The sequence below is a fragment of the Haliaeetus albicilla genome, chromosome 12 (genome assembly GCF_947461875.1).
Source record: "Haliaeetus albicilla chromosome 12, bHalAlb1.1, whole genome shotgun sequence".
Taxonomy (NCBI): Eukaryota; Metazoa; Chordata; class Aves; order Accipitriformes; family Accipitridae; genus Haliaeetus; species Haliaeetus albicilla.
The window spans coordinates 11,394,120-11,418,094 of NC_091494.1; the positions used below are offsets into that span (position 1 = coordinate 11,394,120).

At 36.5% G+C, this 23,975-nt stretch overlaps 1 protein-coding gene across 11 annotated transcripts in view; it reads right to left on the reverse strand.

Moving 5' to 3' along the window:
- Positions 1-1,434: 1,434 nt before the first annotated feature.
- TJP1 (tight junction protein 1) overlaps positions 1,435-23,975 on the reverse strand; it is a 200,470-nt gene continuing 177,929 nt past the window's right edge. For 4 of the 11 annotated variants that reach the window (XM_069798061.1, XM_069798068.1, XM_069798071.1 and 1 more), the window contains 15 exons: positions 23,681-23,865; positions 23,449-23,544; positions 23,001-23,083; positions 21,702-21,912; positions 21,057-21,157; positions 19,530-19,883; positions 18,861-19,112; positions 17,170-18,069; positions 16,738-16,832; positions 15,996-16,220; positions 10,586-10,761; positions 9,411-9,852; positions 7,754-7,971; positions 6,280-6,423; positions 1,435-3,034 (listed from right to left, as the gene is read on the reverse strand). In XM_069798061.1, coding sequence (XP_069654162.1) covers positions 2,940-3,034; positions 6,280-6,423; positions 7,754-7,971; positions 9,411-9,852; positions 10,586-10,761; positions 15,996-16,220; positions 16,738-16,832; positions 17,170-18,069; positions 18,861-19,112; positions 19,530-19,883; positions 21,057-21,157; positions 21,702-21,912; positions 23,001-23,083; positions 23,449-23,544; positions 23,681-23,865 — 3,577 coding nt within the window. In that variant the 3' untranslated portion in view covers positions 1,435-2,939. Of the gene's footprint in view, positions 3,035-6,279; positions 6,424-7,753; positions 7,972-9,410; positions 9,853-10,585; positions 10,762-11,517; positions 11,588-15,995; positions 16,221-16,737; positions 16,833-17,169; positions 18,070-18,860; positions 19,113-19,529; positions 19,884-21,056; positions 21,158-21,701; positions 21,913-23,000; positions 23,084-23,448; positions 23,545-23,680; positions 23,866-23,975 lie in introns of those variants that run through there. The other 7 variants (XM_069798064.1, XM_069798069.1, XM_069798063.1 and 4 more) reach the window with 6 other exon arrangements.

Sequence of the window (23,975 nt, forward strand, 5' to 3'; positions counted from 1 at the left end):
CAGTACACTGAGACAAATAGGAAGAATGAAGAGAATGCAGTTTTTGAAGTTCACATTATAGCAAATAGAAACCTACAGTAAATTAAAATATTACATGTGAACTTACCTCCTGCAGAGCCTAGCCTATATAAAATATGTAAGGAACATAATCTCTTGCAAGGATAAAGATTTCAAAACCACTTGTATTTTAAAGTAAGAAAATGTGTTGTTTTAGCAAAGTTATTCTCAATGGTCATGTTTTAACCCAAAAGCATTGGGATTTAATGACAAGGAAAATACGCATGTGGTTTAAATTAGCCACTGCAATAAACATTCCTCCAGGTAGACAGCAAAACAATTCCACTGCCAGGTTGCTCAGCAGTAGGGAATTGCCACATTTTTTAACAGCATCAACTTTCTCATTTTATTTAAGAAATGACAGCAGAGCAAATGCTGTCACTTTATTTTTTTTTTTTTTATTTGTATAGAAAGACATGACCCTACACTCTTTAAAAGAGCACAAAGATATTATCTGGATCACTAAAATAAAAGCAACTCAGGACAGTTACACCTTACAGCATGCTAGATTCAGGATGTCCAAGACACAAATGATACCATTGCAAATAGTCCATGCAGTGTAACTTCAGGGTCCCTCAAGTCCAACTGACTGACTCCTTTTGTAGTGTTTCACATACTTCTTACTAAGATCTGAACTGGAAAAGAACACTTAGAAATTTTAGCATTAGAATTTTCTCCAAGATGCTTTGCGTGCCATTTTGAAACCTTCCTTTCTACTGGTTTAAAAAACCCATCACCAATATATTATCACTAAGAAAAGAAAAATGCCATCCTGACATGAACAGCTTTTTTGCTATTGAAATTTTCTGCCTGCTCTTAGAGCTGAGATAAGCCATGAGGAGTAATAGTAGTAAATGCATCTTGTAGGGCAGGTCATGCCTGAGAAACAAACTAACTGGTCAGTAAAAGTACAGAAAAGAAACATCAGGGTTATGCACTATTTCCCAGCATTATTTGAAAATAACTTCTAGAATTTATTTTCTCTTATAGAATATTTGTAGCTTACTAGGCAGCCACTGAGTACTCCAAACAGGCCTGATAATGAGATTCTGTAGGAATATCTTTAAAACTATATAACTAAACTATCTGTAAATCTATGTGCTAGAACACTACCAAAGCATTTGGAAGAGTAAGTATGACTAGCACCAACATAGCGATTCAAGGGACAAGTCTACCACTCCTACTTTTATTGAGTATTTCCAATGGATCCACACTAGAGTTCATTTCAGAAGCCCTGCTGTAGACAACTCCAACTGACTCCACAAAAGAGCTCTGCTTCGTGCATGAACGTAAGGCAGAATCCAGCTGTCTACTTACATACGAAAAAAAAAATTGATTTTGTCATGTTCACATAAATACATTTCAGAAACAATGAGGTACTACAATCTCCTTTATTATTTTAAAAACGGTTTTATTCTGTATATTTAGAAACGTGTAATTTTAATAACTGCAGAGAAAAAAAATCAGCCACACCTGAATAGCTAATAACTCATTAACAGAATGCAGTGGTATATTATCTAAACAGTAGTAGTGCCATTGTGCCGTAATAAATTGTCTATTAGTAAAAAAATACATTTCAGGGCACATAGTACAGCATCCTTATGACAAATTACAGTAGGGATACTTTTCAAGAATTTAATCAAAGTAGAGAATTCCGAGTTATATTCTTTAAATGCAGCACTTTAAAAGGTAACAACTTTGTGCATTTTTAAAAAATGTCCTTGTTCGTGTATTATAGAAATGCTGCTTTATTGCTGCAGATGTCAAAGTTCAAGGCTCAAAAGGTATGAGAATACAAAGATATCCTTAAGAAACTTTGTTTGTTTTTATATATATTTATATATATAAAAAGGTAAAGCTTATAAAAGTTAATTTACAAACCAAGAACAAAAGTGGTATGCACGCATTATATACAAGCGGTCTATAACATCTATAAATTTTCAAATGCATAGCAGAAAACATACCATCATTTTCTTCTGGTTCTCTTCTGGCTGATGAACACAAACAATACTCATTCTCTAAACCAAACTCACAATCTCCGCCCCCCCTTTCCCCAGTCTCTCATGATATATTATCAAGATAAGCACAAAAGCCATACAAACTTAATACAGAGAACTATGAGAGCTAAGACTATTAAAAACATGAGGGTAAGGCATCCCTGCTGGTTAATAGGTCTGTAATAATGTGGTTAATTTACAAATCCACAGAGGCAACTGAACCATAGTCATCCCACATGCTTTTCCCCCTCCCCCTCCCCCCCATTCTCATGACAATGTTTCCATATACAGTTAAGTAGATGTGTTTGCATTAGCCTCTGAGCAGAGGAAAACATCTAAACTGTGCTGCCCCAAGTTGATTGCTGTTTCATTGGCCACGTACACCCAAAGTCATTTAAAAACTAGACCAAAATGTAGTTTTGTGAGTTACAAACACACAGTCGTAAAAATGCAGGCCAAATTCTGTTTTCACCAGTGGAGTATGAACCAAATTCAGTTCCTCTGAATATAATTCCATTGGTACTTTCAGATTTTAAACAATGAAATACTAGTAGTGTCCTTCAAAAAAAAAAAAACCCACAAAACCAAAAACAAACAAACAAAAAAAGAAACAAACCAAAAACCCACAAAAGAACAACCAAATAAAAGCATACAGAACCTGCAAAACCCCTACCTTGTTCCCACTGTACACTCCCTGCTTGTGGCATGTATTGTGACCATGGTTCAAAGAGTGTACTTGCTAAACCATTGTTAGTTAAAGCAAGATGCTTAAACACCAAGATCCATTATCACTTATAGAACAGTTAATACTTGATAGAGTGGTTCAGTTTATATGTAAGGTCCATCTCAGTTTCACATTATTTACTCAGCCAGCTAATTTAATATTTAGAAGTGGTCAATTAGGACTGAGACACAGTTTGCTCCAACAAGATAGTTTGGATCCCCAGGAAGAGACTTGTTCTGCCAGGTTTTGGGGTCACCTGTGGGAGGAAAACACAATGCTGGTGTTTAGTATCTGCTGTCAAACAGTGTACATCTTGAAACAACCAAGCTTTTGGACAGGAGCTTTTTCTGAATCAAAACCTGTTGTTTGGGTTGGTTGGTTTGTTTTTTAAACCCTGCGGTTTGTACGTTAGCAAAAAATTAACCCTTTATTTTCTTATAATGTAGGATAGATGAGTTATTCAAAACAGATGCTGTGGCACTCAGCAATTGTTAAATATAAGTCATTCTACTCTACAGCACCAACATAGTGCTTTCCATTTGAGAAGTGTTAAACAGTGAATCAGGTATTCACTGGCTAATCTGGGTAGGATGAATTTGAAGTTTCTTGGAACAGTTCTGAACACAGATGAGTCAAATCAGAAGCTATGTTGTAACTAAACACTATGACATATTGGTAGTTTCATTTTCTATTACAGAAGTTATTGTAGACAGGATTGTAGTCATTTTGCAGCTACATCCAAGTATACTCATTTAAAAGCCTGAAATACTACCATTCTAGAAGGGATTCTAGTTAACTGGTACATACTTAAATATCTTTACAGCAGATCTTATCTACTCATGGTCGAAGGTCCTGTGTAACATTCTGTTATAAGGGAAAGTCATCAGCTGCCATCTCACCAGACAAAGGTTACACTCCATCTGCACAGTCAATTGTCTCTTTCAACTGGAGAAAGTATTCTTCATTTACCCACCTAAAATCACTACTAAATTCTGCCACTACACAAAAAGTTTCATGATCCCACTACAGGAGAACAGTGAAAAAGGCACTGAAGTTCTTTTAAGCCTTCCAGATAAATGCCAATAAACAGCTTGGCCACAACAGATCTGCCTTGAGAAATGTGCAACAAGTTAGAGAATGTAGTCACACAGACTGGAAACACCTGAGAGCTCTGTATTAAATGAGACTGATGTACATTCCATGTAATTTTCTTGAAGAACTCATGAAAACAAAATGAAATACACAATGCACTGAGTGATGGCAACATCTGATGTAGGGACAAAGAATAGAAGGGGCCTGTGTATAGTTAGAGAATGCAAACAAGTTTGCTGCAACCAGCCAAAACTACTTATTTCAGCCAAGAAACTCAATAATGCTGGAGAATTTTTCATTTTATAGATGCAGGGAATGCCGTTCAAAACTCACATGATTAAATACATTAGGAGAAGGATAAAACAAGACTGTAGGACAAGCAGGTCCTAGTCATACATGTGAGACAATGGCAGGCTTTTTTCCAACCCTTCCTCCTAAATACTTAATAAGGATTAGACTCTCGCCAGTGCAACCTCTAGCTGTGGAGGATGTTTTTCCCATACTTACATACAACTGCTTTGGAAAAAAAAAATCCTTCAGTATTTTTTACTAATACATTCTAATAGGTGTAGCCTCAAAGGGCAACTTTTTTCCTGGTCAGTTTTAATACCAGAATCATTCAAACTTTTGAAGGGGTTTAACAGTAAAATATCAATATATGACGCTTAAATGTGGCAGAAAGGATGTTAGTAAGTGCAAATGAATGTCACTTTTAGGACAGAACATGCATACATTGAGAAAAGATGAGGTAGAGCAGACAACGGAAGAGAGGAAAGAACCCAGAATTGCATAAACTGTTATCATAAAGCCACCTCAAAAATCAGAGTCCCATAACCAACTAATTTAGAAAGAGAGAAAACAATTATTTATTTAAGACACAGTATGGTCTACTTACATATCATAAGACAGAATTGCCTAATTTTAAAGTTTGTCTCAAAAGAGCAATGTTATGATATACATCCCATTTCAGATTAACAGAATGTGGTGTCATATTTACAGTACAGAAAGTGTTAAGGTTTAAATATACACGCCCTTGCTCTCACCCACACATGCTCACACACACACATTCTACTTTGGAAAGGGAGAAAAATGTCTCAGTAACTTCAGTTATTGTTTAGATCATTCGAGTCCTCTCCCTTCACTTCAAGTAAGTTCATGAACAGGTGCTATTAGTTACAAAGGAAGTGTTGTGTCATTTTTGTACATAGTTGTTGTATCTTTTGGGACCCTAACATTTATGAGTCCATGTTTTAACACTGCCATGTATACACACATTGTTAAATAGATGCATGCAACACATGCATATAATAGCTTATAAAAAAACAACTAAAAATTATTGCCATTAATACCTCTAGGTTATTGAATCCCCATCAAGGGGATTGATGCTTTAATCTTTCAAAGCATCAGTGCTTTGGTGTTGACAGTGATAGATACATTAGTGACGGAAGATATGCATACATGGTGGCTTAAACGCTGTATACAGAAGTACATTGTTCAGTCATTACTTAGATCATACGTACACATTAATGGTTTGAACCTTCCACCACAAATTTTGAAGGTAGCTGAATAAAACCTTAAGACTTTTTCCCCAGATGTGCAAACATTCCTTTTTAAATCCCTGTAACCTCACAGCCATTTCATGAAATTGCTTGAAACTTGCCCAGAATTCTCAATTAGGTTCCTCACTGACAATTTCAGCCAATACATTCTCCCCCTCATCCCAGAAAGCCACAGTGAGGTAAAAATGAACAGGTAAATAAAATTGCAACCTAGTTGCAACTTTTACTATCAACCAGAAACTTCTGGGTAAAAGGCAGTAGAGGAGAAATAGCCAGAAGCAAGCAAGAAAAGTCTTGTGGAAAATCCAGCTACATTAGAATGAATTGTAAATGCTTTTACTGAACACTATAGTTTTCTTAAATGACCCAGTTGTTAGCATCAACTTGCACACATGGAAACAGTTAACAAGCATTAAATCATGGTCTATGAGCATGCAGATTGTTAAGATTTGCCAGAGTCCTATATGGTTAATTAAGCAACAGACAAACACCAGTTATGTTACAAAGGCCAATCAGAGGTACATAATCATTTCCTCTCAATTTTAGTGCGACTATCATTTCAAGTGTATTCAGCTGTAGCAGTCCTCAAGAAAGAAGACAGAATAGAAAAATACGATAATATTCAATAGACTAGAGATATTACTCTTTTTCTGCTATCATGGTTTTAGCTATGAATTTGCACCATGAGTAAATGTAAGAAAGACATTTGTAATGAAAGTGAAATGGGAGAGTTTGACACAAATACAATGATTGAGTTCTTTATATTACACAGTATCACCTTTAGCCAAATTAACTTAAATTATACGATAGCACCCAAAAGCCCCAAAAGGACAGAGGGAGGACAGCATACCCGACGAGGAGTCGGAGGATTTTAGAGCAAAAGACCAACCATCAGGGGTCATAGACGCACAATGTGGCAGGCGCAGCTCCACTGGCTTCAGGAATTTTAGTCCATGAGGCCCACACATTACCAAGGGGCTAAGAAGTGTTTCGCCTATAGTTAAGAGAAAGAAAAAGCCGTTACTGATTCTTCTTGAAATCGGTTCAAAGTATTACATAATTACATTGCAGAGCCACTCAGCAACCTTTTTATTTTTCTTTTTTAGAGAAAAATAAGAACATTTTGACCTGTCAGTAAAGAATAGCACTTAGCAAGACTGTTTCTCATATAGTCTCTTTCAGAGCACTCAAGGGACTTTTCAATGGAACATATCACAATCGCAAAATGAAAAAGGATAAACAGTCTGATGATTAAATCACATTGGGATTCCCCCCCCCCCCCCCCCAAATTTCTAAGCAAGTGCATCAAAAGAAACAAATCCCTAAATCTGTAAGCAGCCTTGTTCATGCTTCTCTTTACACTACAGCTGTGATGTTCTGCTTGTGGATTTATGGTGCACTGGTCTGAATAAGGCCTTCAGCAGCTCAATAACCTATGACCCTTATCCTAACAGTCAAAAGGGAAAACATACAAACACAGATCTATTTTTAGTTGAAAACTTCAAATGTTAACGCAGCATTATTCAGTTGAGGAACATGCTATATTTGTTTTATAAAGATTCAAAGTAACTGCAGATTGCAAGTAATGCTTTAACTGCAAATTTATGAAATTAACCCCTTTATATTCTTGACTTGAGGAAATTGGCAATCTGGCAGGTCAGAAAATGCATGGACACTGGACTAATGGTATAAAAAACAGACTTTCTATGAAAAAAGTGCTCAACTAAGACACACTACTCAACCCTTATTAATAAGACAGTCAGGAATATACTTCCATATAAATAAAAGTTAAAATATTTTTTAAAACCATGAAGCTGTTTTCTTTAGAGAAATTGAAAAAAATTAAAAAGCTGAGTATTTTCAAGTCTTGAAGTAAATTCCAAATATTTAACTCAAGTTAAACTAATTTAAGTCATGTGCTTTGCAATTCTTTCGGACCTAACTGTGAGATGAAGTGAAATATATCTACTAAGAACGCCTAGAGTAAATCCCTGCACTTTGTGAGGGAATCTACAATTTCAAAGATTCTTAGAAAAAGAATTAGAACCTTCCTTTAGTGCACTAGGTAAGTTTTAAACCAGTACTTAAGTCTACAAATTAAATATTCCCAAGTTAAAATTCAGGGCCTCCACCTCACTTATAACTTTCAATATTGAGCAGAATATTCCCTCCCTTGTACTTCTTGTGAGATGTATACTCTGTATCTTCATACAGAAATAGATGTTATATATTGAAGCATGTTAACATATTTTCATATTCTGTTTTGCTGCTGTTAGAATATAATTGTATTAAATAACAGAAGAGAGTACAGTGCCAGCTCTTACCTTTCTCTTTGTCCAAAGGTGGAAGTATACTGTTGTCTCTGCAGACTTTGAAATATATTTCTTGCTCTATTCCCTCTGGAATGGCTCCTTGTGGTATAATAATACTAACTCCAGTCTCTATGGAGCTCAATACACCACCATTGCTGTTAAATACACCTCTTGCTGTGGCTACAACAGTGTGTCCATCTTCTTCTTCCTCATCCTCGAGTGCTGAAGGGCTGAATGTAAGACAGAAAGTCTAGCAGTTTTATCAATATTTTCTTCCTGAGTGTCAGTGGCATACTTTCCTCTAACATTTTAGCAGAGCACAGCCTGAAGTAGGCTAGCACTGATTTTAAAGAAACAGTAAATGTATCCCACACTTGATTGTGTGGGACAACCAAGATGAAAGTAGTTCAAAGTTCTGCCGTAAGAAGAGATCATCTTCACAAAAAACCCCACCAAAGCCCACAAACTCAGAAAGAGTTCAGAAAGTAGTTAAAGCAAGAATTTGGACCAGCTGAATCTTGTGTTTTCAAATGCCTACTTCTGGGATTATACAGAAAGAGCTTGCCCCAGCTACACACTGCAGCTTAGTAAAACTAAACGTAATTAACATCTGAAAGCTTCTTCCTCCTCCCAAAACTCCATTATGACTTCAATACCATAAAGAGTAATAATTCTTATTCAAACCACACTGAACCCTTCTACTCAGATACACACTGAAAACAAAGCCTGTAAAAAAAGAAAAACCTATACATTTTTTTCCAGGCTGCCAGGATATAACTGAAGAGAAACATATAACACTATCGAGCGGCTAGTTTGAGTAGATTTCAGATAAATTTCCAAAGAATTTCACTCAAAGAACCAGTAATTTAAAAATTTCTAGCAGTCTACAAAACTATATAGCATCAAAACATTTCTCAGGTGCTTAAGAACAAATAGGATTCATTCTTCTATTACATTTCTGAGTTACTGAAACATCAAGCACAATTTCAAGTCTGGTTCACACATTATTACTTTGAAATCAAAGGATAATAAAACAGTGTTCTGCAAATATTAGTGAAAAGAATTTAACAAGTCAGCAAACAGCTTAAGATTGTAATACTATCTGCTGCTCTTGGCATAGTTCTTAAAAGCATATTAGGCAAGCACAAGCTGCTTTTAAGCAGTTGTTGTTTTGTCTCATAGTAAAAGAGAACCAATACGAAACTGCTCAAGTGACTTTCTCTTTTTACAAGTATTTTTAAATATCCCTTACACACATGTACCATGAGAGCTCTTTTCTGAGCACATAGAATGAATATAATTTGGTGCAACAGCTATCTTTAGAAATTAATTCCACCTTCCCGAAACAAATCGAGAGGGCAAATGATTACTATCTACCAGAAGATTTACAATTATAGCATGAGAAATTGGAAATAAAAGCTATGCCACTTTCTAGTAACAGGATGCAAGATGATACAGGGACATAGGACATACTTTTGGTATCTATCCAAATGCTCTTCAATACCCTTTGGCAAAGTTAGTTTTACAATCATAGTATCAATCTTTCAATTGTAACATCAACAGAAATTGGAAGCACAGCAAAAAAAAAAAAAGGCAGCTGTATTTTTCACAGGTTTCACAGATGAACTCCTGTAAATGTACTAATGGAAAGAAAAAAGCAGCAACTTACCTTACAGGAATGGCTTTAGGCACAGCATTAACATTATTTGGTTGATATTTAGGCTTGTCAACCTGTACAGCAAAGGTATCCATTCCACTATCAAACTCCGGAGGCTGCGATGAGCTGTGTGCTTTCAAAATTGGTTGAGGAGAATTTGGAGACTTTGATGGCAACTCTGGCTTATGTTGAGCTTCATTTGGCAGGAGATTATGGTTGAATTTAGGGCTTTCAAACTTGCGCTCAAAGGGCCTCGCAGCACTAGTGTAAGGTTTTGTTGTAAAGCGGTTGTAAGAAGGAGTGACTGTTTTCTGAATCTGTTCAGTTCCATTAACAGGGCCTTTGTCAGGGAAGCTTTTCTGAGGATAAAAAGTGGACTGCACAGTGTCCTCTCTAGAGGATCTGAAAATTGCTGGCTTATTCTGAGGTGGAGGAGGGTCAGACACAGAGTTAACTGCAATACAAATAAAAAGACCAGAACTTGTCAGTAACCATCAGAAACTTCTAGTCACATACGCTATGGCATAAAAATACATTTTAGTCCATTCTTAATCTACTATATAAAATATATATATAGGTTCAGCTTAGCGCACTCAGATCGTCTGTCATATCATTATATTTTGTATGTTCAGGCAAGTTACCTAATGTTTCATTAGATAGGTAAGTTAGATACAATGGTATGACCTTTCAATAAAAAGGTTAGACTGATTTATACCATGACAAAAAAAAATAGAAAACCAGTATTTAAATACTATCATGCACTTGCACAAACTGGAAAATTCACTTAGACTGGGCAATCTGCTTGATGTGGAAGTGAAAACAACTTTTTCTTCTGTTTTTAGAAGCCTACAACTATTACTCATGCCTAAAGAACTCCGGTCCAAAGCACAGACCGCTAAATTTTTAAGTACTCGAAACTTTATTTCATCTTTGCTGAGATGACTAATTATGGACGAGACAGTTACAATGACTATTAACACCTGGAATTTACAATTTCAGACAGGATTACCAAATCATTTCACAAAGCTCAATCTCACTACAGTAAAAAACTATTTTCACTAATAATTATTCCAAGTTTCAGTTAGAGAACAACACAGTTACCAGTGTAGACATGCTGAAGCAACCACACAAGCACCTGACAAGTGATACTTGTTACCATGAGACAGGTTAGCTTTCCAGCTGCTCACCTTCAGAAAGTGCAGGCTTGTGATGTGCTGGGAGAGAAAGGACAGGACTATTGATTGACTGAGGTTGTGTATACTGGACCGAAGGAGCAGGAGGAGGAGTTGTAACTTGAGGGACTGGCTCATAGCGTTTTTCACCAACAGGCCTATCCATTGATTCACTGTCAGTTGGTTTCCCCCTGTTGAAATAAAAGAAAAATCAAAAAACATTTGACTGTTTGGTTTCCTCAGGGCTCTGAGCTCCTGCATTCACTGCTATTTTTTTCTTCTATGATCACCTGATTTCCATCTCTTCCTATAAACATTAAAACATGATTTTCTTTAATATCCTGTCTCAAGTATAAAAACATTTATTGATAAGCACAAGAGATTAAGACAACATTGAATCTTTAGAAGAAGATTAGTAACACAAATCATGGCAAACAAAAGGCAGATGACATTTCAGGTGTATTTGCATAACTGCCTAAAAGATCTTAGTTTTTCAATTTCATTTGGGGTAATTTCAATGAAAAAGTGTTCTCTAATTTAGCAGGTCTTCAAACTAAAAATATAAATCCACTTTTTTGGGGGGGGTGGGTGGATTGTTTTTGAAAAGCATAATTAGCCAATAGGACAATGGATTCTAGTACAACTTTTCTAAATACACCTAGTATTTGAACAATGCCATCTTAATTAGAAATGCAATCAGCTTAAGCTTCACTAGCTTTATGTGCATAGTATAGATAACTTAAAGATCTTATTTTCAAAACTTTTTTCTTATATTGGAACTATTTCTCCAAAAGTTTCTTTCAAGAAATGATAGATTTCACAAGTATCTGTAATTCCGGACTACAATATATAGTCCTTAATTTTCAGAATTTGGATGTTTAAAATTTTAAGTGCACATAATGCCTGTGATGAAATGTAACAGTGAGAGGACACCTGAAAACATCCTCACATCAACAACAGTCTTACCACTTGATGTTCCTTTTCAAGTAGTCATAGCTAGTGTAAGAGCCAAGAAATCTAGGTGATGGCAAAGCAAACAGCAATAGAAGAATGAAAGAAAACAGTCATTCTATCTTGAGCATATTATTTCTTCACACTTTTTATGTTAGTCCTAGCAGTTCTCATATAACAAGGTTGTTGAAACAAAGACAAACACTAATTTAACAGTGCTGTTTCTGATAAGACCTTTACTATATGCATATGTAAATGATCACCTACTATATTTAATGAGATCGTCAGTGAATTAGGAGATGGTCAAGATCAAAAATTGACAGATATTGAAAGTAAGAACAAGACTACAGTAAGCCATTTGTTCCTATCTGTACAAAGAAAGTTATTCAATATATTGAAAAAAGTGAACAAAATCTAAATCCCATATTCTAACAATCTCTCACTTATGGTCCAATTTGCATTAATTTCCTCAGTTTTAACATACACAGAACAATGATGGTTTTGTATTGCAGATCATGTACTGAGGGGTACATTCATACCAAATGTTTCTATAGCACTATCATCTCATCCAATAGCAGAGCCCACACTATAAAATGCTTCCGATTGTTTTCAACAATTCCTAAAAGGATATCTTAGAACAACTGTTCATGAATACTAGGAGAGACAGAAAACCTTAAGTATACTGATGACTTTCCCTCGACTTTTAATGCTTATCTTGCTTATATGTTGCAAAAAAATACATTTTACATTAGGACAGCGTTCCCTCATCCCTTCACTTTCTGTATGCTCATAGAAATGTAACAGGCAACAATTCTAGACACCAGTCTCGCTGCTTCAGAGGAGTATGTTATAAAACTAAGAAAAGGGTTGATCAGCTTTTGAAAGTCTGCTTGATGACCACATGAATATGATATGTGATGCTCAATGAGCTAAACAGCATCTGTATGTATGTGTCTCTAAAATCAGTGTGGCAAAAAAAGATCCTGTTGGATCTGCTGTGCAAGTTTCCATTCCCAATGATTTTATATAAAACCATTCATCCAACAAGAGAAGTTATTACTGCACGCTCACTCACTGTTGTCTTTATTCCAGGTGGGCAGTAGCTGCTTTCTCAGAAAACTGCACACCTGAAACCACTGCTTCCCAGAGGGGATATTAACCAGGGGAGGGAAGCACTACAAAAGCCCACAGAAAAAAAACCCACCACACTCAACACCTAATCAGAACTGGTTGCCAGCTTTCTGAGGAATTAAAAAATGGGGAAGGGTAGTATATTTTGATGGAGGGAGCAGAAGAGAGCCGTGGCAATACAAACACAACCAGCACAAAGTTGTGCTCAATATGAAGCACTTTCTTCTGTCATAGGGCCCTGACCAAAGGTCAGCCACATTGTTCAGAACCTATATGCAATCAAAGTGGTCCGCAACAAAATGCTTGCTTACAACTTGTGTGTAAAGTAAGTTCCTCTAAATTATTGATGTTTGTAAATTATTAGCTGTTTTCTAAGTTGTTTCCCACTTCATTTTTGTTACAAAACTGCTACTTTAATTGGAAATGAAACAGAAACGAACCATGAGAACAAACCAGTGGGCAACAAGTTATAAGCCTAAGTGTACAACAGAAAACTTAAACTGCACTGCTGATCTTGAGTTCCCATTCAAAAAGCTCCAGTTCTGTAACAGATACATAACAGTTCAGCTACAGCAGTTTAAGAAGTGAACACAGGACACACTGTTCCTTATTGCCTCCTCAGATGAGGCTGTAACTGCTCATGTAAGTATTCTTAACCCTAGCTTAATGCAATATTTAGATAAGCTACCTCATTCTGCAGCATGTCAAGCTAATGCAGGTAACTACATTCATCAAGCAGGAACAACTCCACTACTCTCAGCCACAGGGGTAGTAGCCTCAAACTGTTCCAACAAGATGTGTGAAACATGTCTATTTACAAGTTCTACTATTTCCTCACATCAAGAGAAACTATCTCTTATTCTACAGTTAATGACAACTATAGCATGCAAATAATGGCATTACCCATACAAAGCAGCTTTAGTAATGGCATAAATTTCCTAAATGATGCAAATAACACCCCAACAAATTAAAAGAATAGACATTTGTACACACGTAATGGGAAAAACACATACTTTCACAATACTTACTCAGTGGGGAAGAATTTCACATAATTTAATGTTTAACATTAATATTAAAAACTGAAAAAGTTGTAGCTATTGCTCATGAATAAGTAGAATGTGTCCTCTGTACCCAAAATACATTATATGGATTATACAGGAGCAAGTGATTGCATAATCTATAGTTCCTGTATCATCTAAATTTAGTCCTGTTAATTTTTAGAAGAGTTTATTCACCAAATAGCAGCTACCATATAAATTCACTGGAAAAAAAAAAAAAATAATGTGTGAGTAACAGGGTACAAACTGGAACCTGGCAAAAGAAGAGTCCTAAATATGAAAGCTTTCTCAAGACAGCAATTGTTTTGCGTTTGCATGCAAAGACACTGCAGTATGGTTCTACAGGCAGTACTGTCCAATTGAGTAGTGTTCTTGTGTATCAACTTCCACTCACTTCAATTAATATTTTAGTCTTTATCTATTTGCACTGGACTACCCTGGGTAAATTTTCTTTCCCATGTCTGTCCCTTCCTGTTAAGGGTTACATTCTTTCATAAAGAAAAAACACATTTTTGTCCCTTGACATATGAAACTATCAGCCTTAAAAACAATATTCCTCTGTGGCAGTAAGATGTCACCTTCCCCTAAGTACAAGCCCTGAAGTTATACACTAACTCACAATCAAAACAAAGCCACAACTGAGCAGCCAAAGAATGGACAGACAGAAGTAGGAGGCAGAAAGAAGTATGGAACAATCTCTCTCAACTATTAGCTATTCTGCAGCAAAAATTCACTAGTGGTGTGTTTCTCGTGTTTTTCAGTGCGTGTGACAACACTACAGAGGATAACAAATGTACAACGAAAGCTGACAACACTCTCCATCTGAAGAATTTTACAATCTTCACAATTACTTGATGAAAGATTACATTTCTCCCAAAGCATTACTTGCATTTACAATGGCAACACAGTCCATGCCTACAGATCAAAATGGACAATCTATAGGTAACATTGTTTTTTTATGTGGGAACGCAATTCTGACAGCTACTGCAATGCATTATGAGGCCGGCCAAGACTTTTTTTTTTTAGGTCTCTTCCTGTGACGCCCAGATGGCAGGACAGATATGATTCCATCTTTCCATCAGAAGACACAGGGCAAGTAAAAAGGAAGGATAAAGAACATACTTGACTGAGAATCAGAACTAGTTTAGTTAGATTACTATACACATTCCTTCCTTAACATATAAAAAAGTAAAATAAGAAATAGTTACCATATATAAACTTCTTAATTAGAAAAAAAAAGTGAATCCTTTAAAACCTATCAAGTTTTTGGAAAGATTCCAATATTCTCAGTTCACAGAGGAAGACATTGGAGATGATAAACAATATTACACAAATAAGAACAGGATTCCTGAGTCCTAGCTCAAAATCTTTAAGACAAGCACTGGAACACAGTGTATCAAGTACATGAAAGTCAGCTTGCACATACACTTAGCGCTATAAAACTTCAGCAAGCTAGTTTATTATTTCACTCTAAATATCTCATTTACTTTCAGGTTGACAGATTTTCATCTTGACCCAAATAGTCCAGATTTCAAGCAACCAAAGCCTTCAAAAATGCCCAACCGTCAGCCTGCATGCAGCAAGCCAAGATAGCTTTTCACAGTAACAACTAGAAACACGTTGTTATGGTTTGAATCAAAACAAATTTTGGAATTTTAGGTAACTGTGGAGTGTAATTCACAAAGTTTGCGTAAGTATCCTCCAATATAGCCAGTTCTTTACCTGAGCTAAATCTGTGCATGAGCTTTCACACAATTTCTGTATCCAAATGTTCCAAATCAAGGAAGCTGAACAATACAGGAAACAGATGTTTCCATCAACAGATTAAATTCTGGCCTCAGCAATATTCCCTAAAGGCTCAGTTTCCTAATGTCAAACATGGCTAACGTGTACAAGCCTATCTGCAGAATAAATGCACACAGAACTGGAATAAACCAAAACCTTTGGTTTGAAAGATGTTTAAGCACTCAGTATTAGTTAGATTAAGGAAATACTTTGTTATGTTCTGTTAGTAAGTGGTAAGCAAAACAAGTAACATGTTGAAGGTCCCAAAACCTTCAAAAATTATCAATTTAATTTACCAAAATAAAAAGCTATGCAGTTACATGTTTTCAAAGTAAAGCTACATCTAAACAGATAAGTTGACTTTGTGAATACAAAATTTCATTCAGATACCATGAACCCCTGGAATTCCACTGACAGAGGCAGAATTTCTGTTTTAGTCCTATATGCCTCCCTCTTTTTTTCAAATTAGAAAAAAAAAAAGGGAAATCCCCCAAACTTACTTAGAATAATTGGTGAAACTCAGCTGATTCTGTGAATGTATTGGTTTAGTGGGCTCAGAATGATGGCTGGCAGGAACCTGCGCAGATGGCTTATTTTCAAAACTCCTGCGATCAAAGTATGAGAGCTGCTTTCGATAATACTCTTCATCTTCTTCAGGATCATAATGATTTGAACGCACAATATCTTCAGGTGGCTTCACTTGCGGTCTCTGTGGTTCTGGGGCCCTAACCAAGAACAATAATATACAGCTGGCTCGCACAGTTGAACAAGCGTAAGTACCTGAATTAAAATCCTATTTTATAACCAAGCTAGTAATAAAACAACCAAAATGTAACTCTTATAATTGCACACCTTGCCTTTTTAACATGTATTGCATGGAAATTAGATAGCTGTGACAGCATAAAGAACGGAAACCCTTATTTCCCTTCTACCTTACCTCTTCCTTTTTGTTTTACTTTCTGATTACCTCAATTAAACATAGAAAAAAGTAAGATGGAGATATTGGCTAACTTTCTTCCTCAAAAATGCCCAAAAAACATACTGTGTCCTTTCCCCCCTTCCCAGCAATCATGTCCATGAGAACTGTACTTTATGCCCTGCCTTATTATTGACACAGAAATCATATTGACACATTCCAACTCTCCACTCTGCAGTTTCCAATTTGAATGACTAAGATGTGTTTTCTGAATATTCTAATCTCATATTAAAAACTATATTTATTTAAATCAGTTGTGCATCTACCTGTAAGTTGTTTTGTCGTGTTCGTACTGGGTTTGAGAAGTTGGTTTTGGACCACTCACAGTTGTGAGTGTAGGCTTAGGTGCTAGTTCTGGAGGCTGTAAAGAAAAGCACAGCATACTCTCTTAGATCCTAACATTTAGAAAGACACAGCACTTTAGGAGTAACAAAACTAAGACTGCCACCCTCCCTTCCCCCACAAGGAAAAACAGAAACACTAGTGAAAGATGAATTGGAGGAGTTTTCAGAATGGCAAGATCCCCTTCAGTGTTTTCACAAAAGTTTTCAGCTTCTGCTTTTAAAACATACTGCAGTTAGGTTGCTAAGAGGCTATTCCACAAGCAGTAAAGTTTTTTGCCAAGACAGTATTTTACTTCTTGCAAGGTAGTCCCATTAGCAAAAAACAGGAATTAAAAAAACACTTAAATGACTTACCTTGACACCTGATGTATCACTTGGGTCCTTCATTTTTTCCAAAGATGGCGATCTTCTTCTTTCAAATATCTTAACTCTACTTCGCACAGACTGTGGTTTCATGGCTGGATCTTCTTCTTCCTCTGCTAGAGATGGCGGTGCAGGCAGTGGTTTACTGTTAGAAGGCAAAACTTCTGGTTTGGTTTGTGATGAAGGGGCAGGAGGAAGAGAAACACCTGAAGTGCTATGAGAAGGCTCATATTGTCCAGCTTTAGCATTATAAGCTTGAGGAGGACCTTGCTCATAGGCCCTTATATGTGGATCAAAGTACTGCTTCGGTTCAGGGGATCGAGATATGGCTGACTGGTATGGCTGAACTTCTTGTTTGTATCTACCATGCGTGTCATATCCAACAGTATGCTGATCTTCGTATCGCACTTGTGGTAAGCTGAAGTTTTTGGGTGCGTGCTCATAGCGAGGTCTGCCATCATAGCTCATTGGAGGGGGTTCCTCAAAACGAGGTTGTGCTGGATAATAGCTGCGTTCTGTGCTCTCTTCTATATTTTGTCTGGAATCGAGATCCCTAGGAGGCTGGTTTTCATAAGCTGTTCTTGCTTGGTTGTAGGGCTGTTTTTCATCATAATAAGCCCAGTGCTCCTCATATGGAGGCACACGGTCATCGTAATGTAAGCGAGGGTCATAACCACGAGAAAATTGATCTACATAGTTTGTAGAATCATACCTATATGTTGACTGTTCATAGTCCCTACTCGGTTGTTTTTCTGCATACTGAGCCTGGGATTCATAGATCAGATTTGGGTCTCTTTCTTGTCTCTGTACTGGGTGATTAATTGCTGGCTGTTTTAAGACATAGCTTTGTCTAGACACTTCTTCGTTAATATATGGATCCTTTCGGTATACCTGTTAAAGAGAGGCATACTTTTCAGTTCAAATGAAGAGTAACTGCAGCTGCATTTGAAATGTAATATTTTAAACAAACCTAAGTTTTAAATATTGGCTTTAATTTTGTTTAAAAGCAAAATAATTTGATGCAGTTGTTTGCAATCACAGGAAGCTGAACTTGGTGATTCAAGAGATCCCTTCCAGTCCTGTTTTTAAGCAAAAACACATAAGTAAATTAAAAGGGAAAGACAAAGGTAATAGTCTCTCACCTTTGGGGTCTGGTGTTGGGTGGGTGGGGGGGCATACACACTTTTTTGCAGGGGGTAGGCAAAGTAGAAGTAAATAGATTTATATATTTAAGTTAGTTCTAGCATTGCTGAGGAAGTATATAAAGTCACCCAACAAACTGGATTCATCTTCATGTTCAAGGATTTGGCATGATTTAAAGCATACAAAGATCTAGTGTCTTTGTAGGGGAACAACAGATTTTTCTCAAAGCCTCATTAACAAACAGCAGAACATTGACAAGCTAAAAAAAGTCACACGTAAAGTAAAATCAAAATGCAGAATGCAGCCTTATTTTAAAAAATGCCATCTTTTTCAGAAGTGAAAAGTATATAGTTTGAAGCCATGCACACAAAACATTAGATGATGCTTAGAAATTCAGATGCACTGTTTTTTTGTAACCTGCATGATCTCTTACAGGAAAAAAAAATTAGAAGGAATTGTCCACGTAAGGGCAAAACAAAAAGATCATGTGCTAGCTTGATCTATAGCAGGAAATCAGCACAACAACGTGGCACAGGTACCTTTGCTGGATCTATATGCGGCGATAAGGATGATGGCTCTTGATCTCTTAGGACTATATGAGCTCCCTCAGTACTTGATGTTCTTAAGGGGCCTGCTTGTGGTTGGTAAGAGTTGTAAGGAGCAGCGGTAGGCTCCTCCAGTCTGACATTAGTTAGGTTTACATTAGCATTTACTGCAGAGGTTGATGAGGTTGCAGGGTTTGATTCAGGCGACTGGGAAAGGTAAGGGACTGCAGGTGAGGCTTCTGCTTTCTGTGAAGTGTTTAAAATATTTTAAATATACCGCTATTGAATCACTGTATGACTTTGATTTTTATTAAAATAATTTAAATGATGCTTTGATCAACGCAGCTAGATGTAGAATGAAATGTACTGAAAGTATCATGCACTAGCACTTCGAGAAACTCATCATGTTGAAGATTAAAAAAGTGAAACATTTAATCAAAGCAGAATGGTACTTCAACCACCCTCCTGTCAGAATGAGTCACTAAAACAGGTAGGGCAAGCTGATTCTCCAATTTATTATAACATATTATTGCTGCTGTTGACAGATTTTTGTACACACTCACAATACTGGTAAGGAGACTATAAACACAGATTTTTTTGTTCAAGAGAACTTGCAATCTGAAGTAAAGGTATAGTGGTCAGTGTATAAAATTACTTTCTTACCGGCTGAGAAGTAGTTGCTTTAAATCCTGAAGAATCTATTCTGAGATTTGGCTGTGGCTGAGCTTGAGATGCATAAGTAGGGTAAGTTTGAGTTTCATGATGCATTCCAGAAGAATCCTCTCTAACAGGTTCAGAAGAACGTGTAATAGCAGATTCAGGAGGAGTCCCAACCTCATCATTCAGAGTTTCATCCAGTTCTTGATCAGTATAAGCACCCCCTTCTGTATCTGTGTCTTCATAATCAGATGTGTGTCTACTGTCTGTGCTGTACATAGAATATTCACTACCAGGAGCTGAGAGGTAAGAAAGGCGGTCATCATGTAAATCAAGGTCATCACTTGTAGCACCATCTGCCTGTGTCAAACAAAATCATAGTACACATTTATTGAAATACCTTTTAAAGAATGCCCTTCTTGCAATGTAAAGCTAGGAAATTTTTTTGTGATTAAGAACAGGACAAATGGAATGCATCTGTCTTGTTCTGAACCACAACAGAAAGTCTAGTAGTTAAAAAAGTTAGTCATATTCCAAATCCAACAGCACAGCAACACTATGAAAATTCAACAATTCTGAATATCACAGGGGAGGAGAAATCGGGTTTCGACCGTTGAAGATGTTAAGCTTACACCTAAAAGCCTTTTCTGCAGTATAGCTCTTTGAATCATTTTACTAAGGGGTCAGATGACTGTCAGTGTAAGGGAGGGGACAGTGCATAGTGTCCACAGACATCAAATTGTTTGGAAAGATATAAAGCTGCACTTTAAAGTGATATTATGATACTGGACTCCAAGTTAACTTGAAGGTAGATGTAAGGAGGTGAAAGGAGCTCAATCTGAACAGAAATAGATGATCCAAATATTAAGAAACATATAGCAATAACTGATTCATCATTTGCTTACTTGTAGTTGGCACTTTGCTTGATATTAGTTCTTCAAGAGGATGGATCTAATGTGCATAGTGTAACATGCAGCTTGAGAAGGCAAGTGGAGTTTAGTGGGGAACATAGAATACCAACTTGCAATTTTGTATCTGTGTTCTCAAAACTGAAAGAACACAGTTCTCAGAAAGGTCAGAAAGAACAAGAATACATCACTTGCTTTTATATTAACGAAAAAACAATTCATCAGGCAATCCCAGCCCCTAGTACCAATGCAGCAGAACACACAGAATTTCTTTCATGAGAAAGCATCCAGTCCCCACAAAGTCTTCAAAGCAGTAATATAACCTCCAGTCGACAGTGGCAATGGGCAAATGCTCTCGCTTACTACACTGCTACATGCACAAGGACAACTGTACAGCCGTCATTAACAGAATAACTGCACTAATATAGTGACAAATCAGTTTTGAGCAGTTCATGCAGCCATAAAGCATTACTGCTTTAGATCTTCAAATTATGGTTAAAATGAGGAAAAAAAGGAAAACATTCCACAACTATCTGCCCATATCTGTAATGCCAGTAAGAAAGAATGAACAAAAAACCTCTCAAATACAGTTTTGTCATTTCTCCCCAAACATATTATTTCTTACCTTTCCTTCTGAAACCCACACTAGTTGGTTCTGTTGTTGTTGAATTGCTTCCTTTAGAGCTCCATACCATCCTTCGTTCATTGAATTCAAGTTAATGGTAGCTAGAAGTACAGCAGGTTAGTTTGACTTACGATTTCTGCAGAATTATGAGAAGGATCTGTACCACCAATAATAAAAGCAATATAAACTGGTAGGTTAAAACTATGATATTTAATTAGTAATGTAAATATTAATATTCAAAGCAACCTTAAGACTTGATGTGGTTTGGGACATTTTATCCCACAGGAAATACTGAGTTAACAGTAGCTTAGAATAAAGTGAAGCTTCAGTTTAGCCAGACTAAAAAGAAAAAAAATTGTATCATCTTCCTATTTATTCAAATGTTTGATTTTGGCTGATGATCCTGCAAAGACACCAAATCTATTAGAAATGTCATTTTGATGTTTCAGTTCACTTCACATTTGTGCAGACATGTGCAAATGATGCACACATCAGTGAACTATTGGTTATTGAACAGGGGAGCCCAAACAAGTCAACAACTGCTTGACTTGGTCCATTTGCAGAAAAGTCTGGAGGAAGAAGTTACTCCCATCTCACCTCCTCCTCCCTCTCAGAAATACTGATCCAGTATATCCCATTACTTACTTGTAAAGAGATGGTGATTATTTTTGCGTAGCTTGTGAGCTCTTTCATACAGCTTTCTTGCACTTTTTCGTGATTCTGGGCACAACCTCATTCTCATAGTCTTTACACCCTGCTTAGAATCAGGATTTAGGAACACTACAATAGGATACCACTGGGCATAATTCAGACGGTCCACTGCATTAGGAGTGACATCTAATAAAGCATGTTTGTCCTGTTGTGACAAAAAGCACAGAGGCAAGAAAGTGAATCACTTACATACTAGATTTTAAACATCCTCTACAAATTTATTTTGTATTGCCTTTACAGAGTTCATTGTTTCAAAGTATTGATTTAAGTTCTTTTCCTATTTGAATAATAGATTAATGGAAACCAAACCAATTCCAATAGCAGGCTACATAGGCATATACATTTTGAACTGTAGGACTGACTGTGTAACTATGAGGTTTTTAATATTTAACTCCCTATTTAAAAAAGGCTCCTCAAAGTAAAGCAGGCATTAAACTAAAAATAAGTTCCCTATTAGTATTCTGCTAGTAGGAAAAAAGGAAAGATTGAAACACAAGACCTAGTCTCATTACACACCTCCATCTTCCTTTCAAAAAAAAAAAAACACAAACCCAAAACTAAACAAAAAAACCCCACCAAAAACCCAATAAAATAACCCCCACCACTCTGAATGCAAGAACTTGGCCAGCTTTCATCCACTGCAAGATTCATCTCAAGCACACAGTATCCCCGCTTTCCTGCTAGAATAGCTTCCCCCCTCCCAACTTGGGCATCTGAAAGGCTAACAGTTTGTTTTTAAGTAAGGAAATAAAAAGGTGAGGAATAGAGCCTTGCATCATGAACTAATGTCAAAGGTTTTAAGGATATTAAGGAAGTGAGATTGAAGGACCCTTTCCCCCAGTCCTTGCACAAAAAATGATGTGAAATTATTAATTTGTAAATTGGGATGGGAGAAGACTAACAACTCCATAAATAAAGTAACAATTTCTAGCTGTAATGTCACACCATAGCTTTAAGTGAAAGAGGAGACAGCTTAAAACCACCTTAATAGAGAGAGGACAACACTCCCAGGATCAAAGCCTAGAATTACTTCTAGGCTGCAGCTATTAATATGGGGAAGGAAAGGGGTGGTGGTATGTTTTTTTTTTTTTAATTAACCAATAAAAATACAAGAAAGTTATTTTTTAAGCAAACATACTCATTAATTATTCTTCTACATTTTAAACACCCAACACTTTACTTGATACCAGTTTTTCTCTTGTGTTAGAAGTACAGTGACAATAAAAGACTTACTTTATCAATTATCTGTTTTATAGTGTGAAGACGAATAATGCCAGAACTACGTTGGTCAGTACCAGCATCTCTCGGTTCACTTTCTGGTAAAGAGGACACAGTAAAAATCTGTTGTAAGTTTACAACATATTCTACATTTCCTCATTAAGATAAAACAAACCATTTCATAGCTCAAATCGTCTAATTCAGTTTGAAGACACTCCTCCTGCTTCAAAACAATACACAGAAATCTAAAATTAAATTTGAGAAGACTATAAATAGAACTATTTCTTTCACCTTCAGAGAATTATCAGCAACCAAACAGTACAAGAGCTCACAATTAGTCAGTTCCTTTACATTGTCAACATCTTGTTAAACATGTTAACAGCAAAAGTAATAATGTAGAAACAATCTAGCAAAAGGAAGTTGACTATTTCATAACCACAGAAAAACCTGACCTCACACTTACTTGCAATTTGAAAGATATCTGGTTCTTCTCTAGCAAGTTTCTCCCGTGCAACATCAGCTATTGGACCAAAAATGGTTACAGGTCTGAGAAACCCAGCTATAATTGAAGGAAACAAAAAAGTCAGAATATATTGATTGCTTAAAACAAATGCAAGATACTCTTAAATACATAGGCTAATACAAAGCAAACTACACAAACCTGTTAACCTGCAACAGTAAGAATAAAGCCATACCTTCCCGCAGAACAACTCTTTCATAGGCAGGAAACTTTGTCTGAACAGGTTGGGCAGAAAGATCTTCTCTGCTTTTTCGGAGATTTCTTTTTGAGCTACGCAAACCTCGGAATCTCCAAAAATCTGCTCGATCTCCTCCTGCTGTCTTTGGAAGCGTGTACTGTACGCTAGCTAGTTGCTCAGCTCTAAGATGACAACAAATCCCAACCAGTTATCAAGGAAGTCAGCTTCTGAAGTAATACTTGACTAGCAAGCTTATACTTCCAAAAAACACTACCACCTGCTGAATTACGCT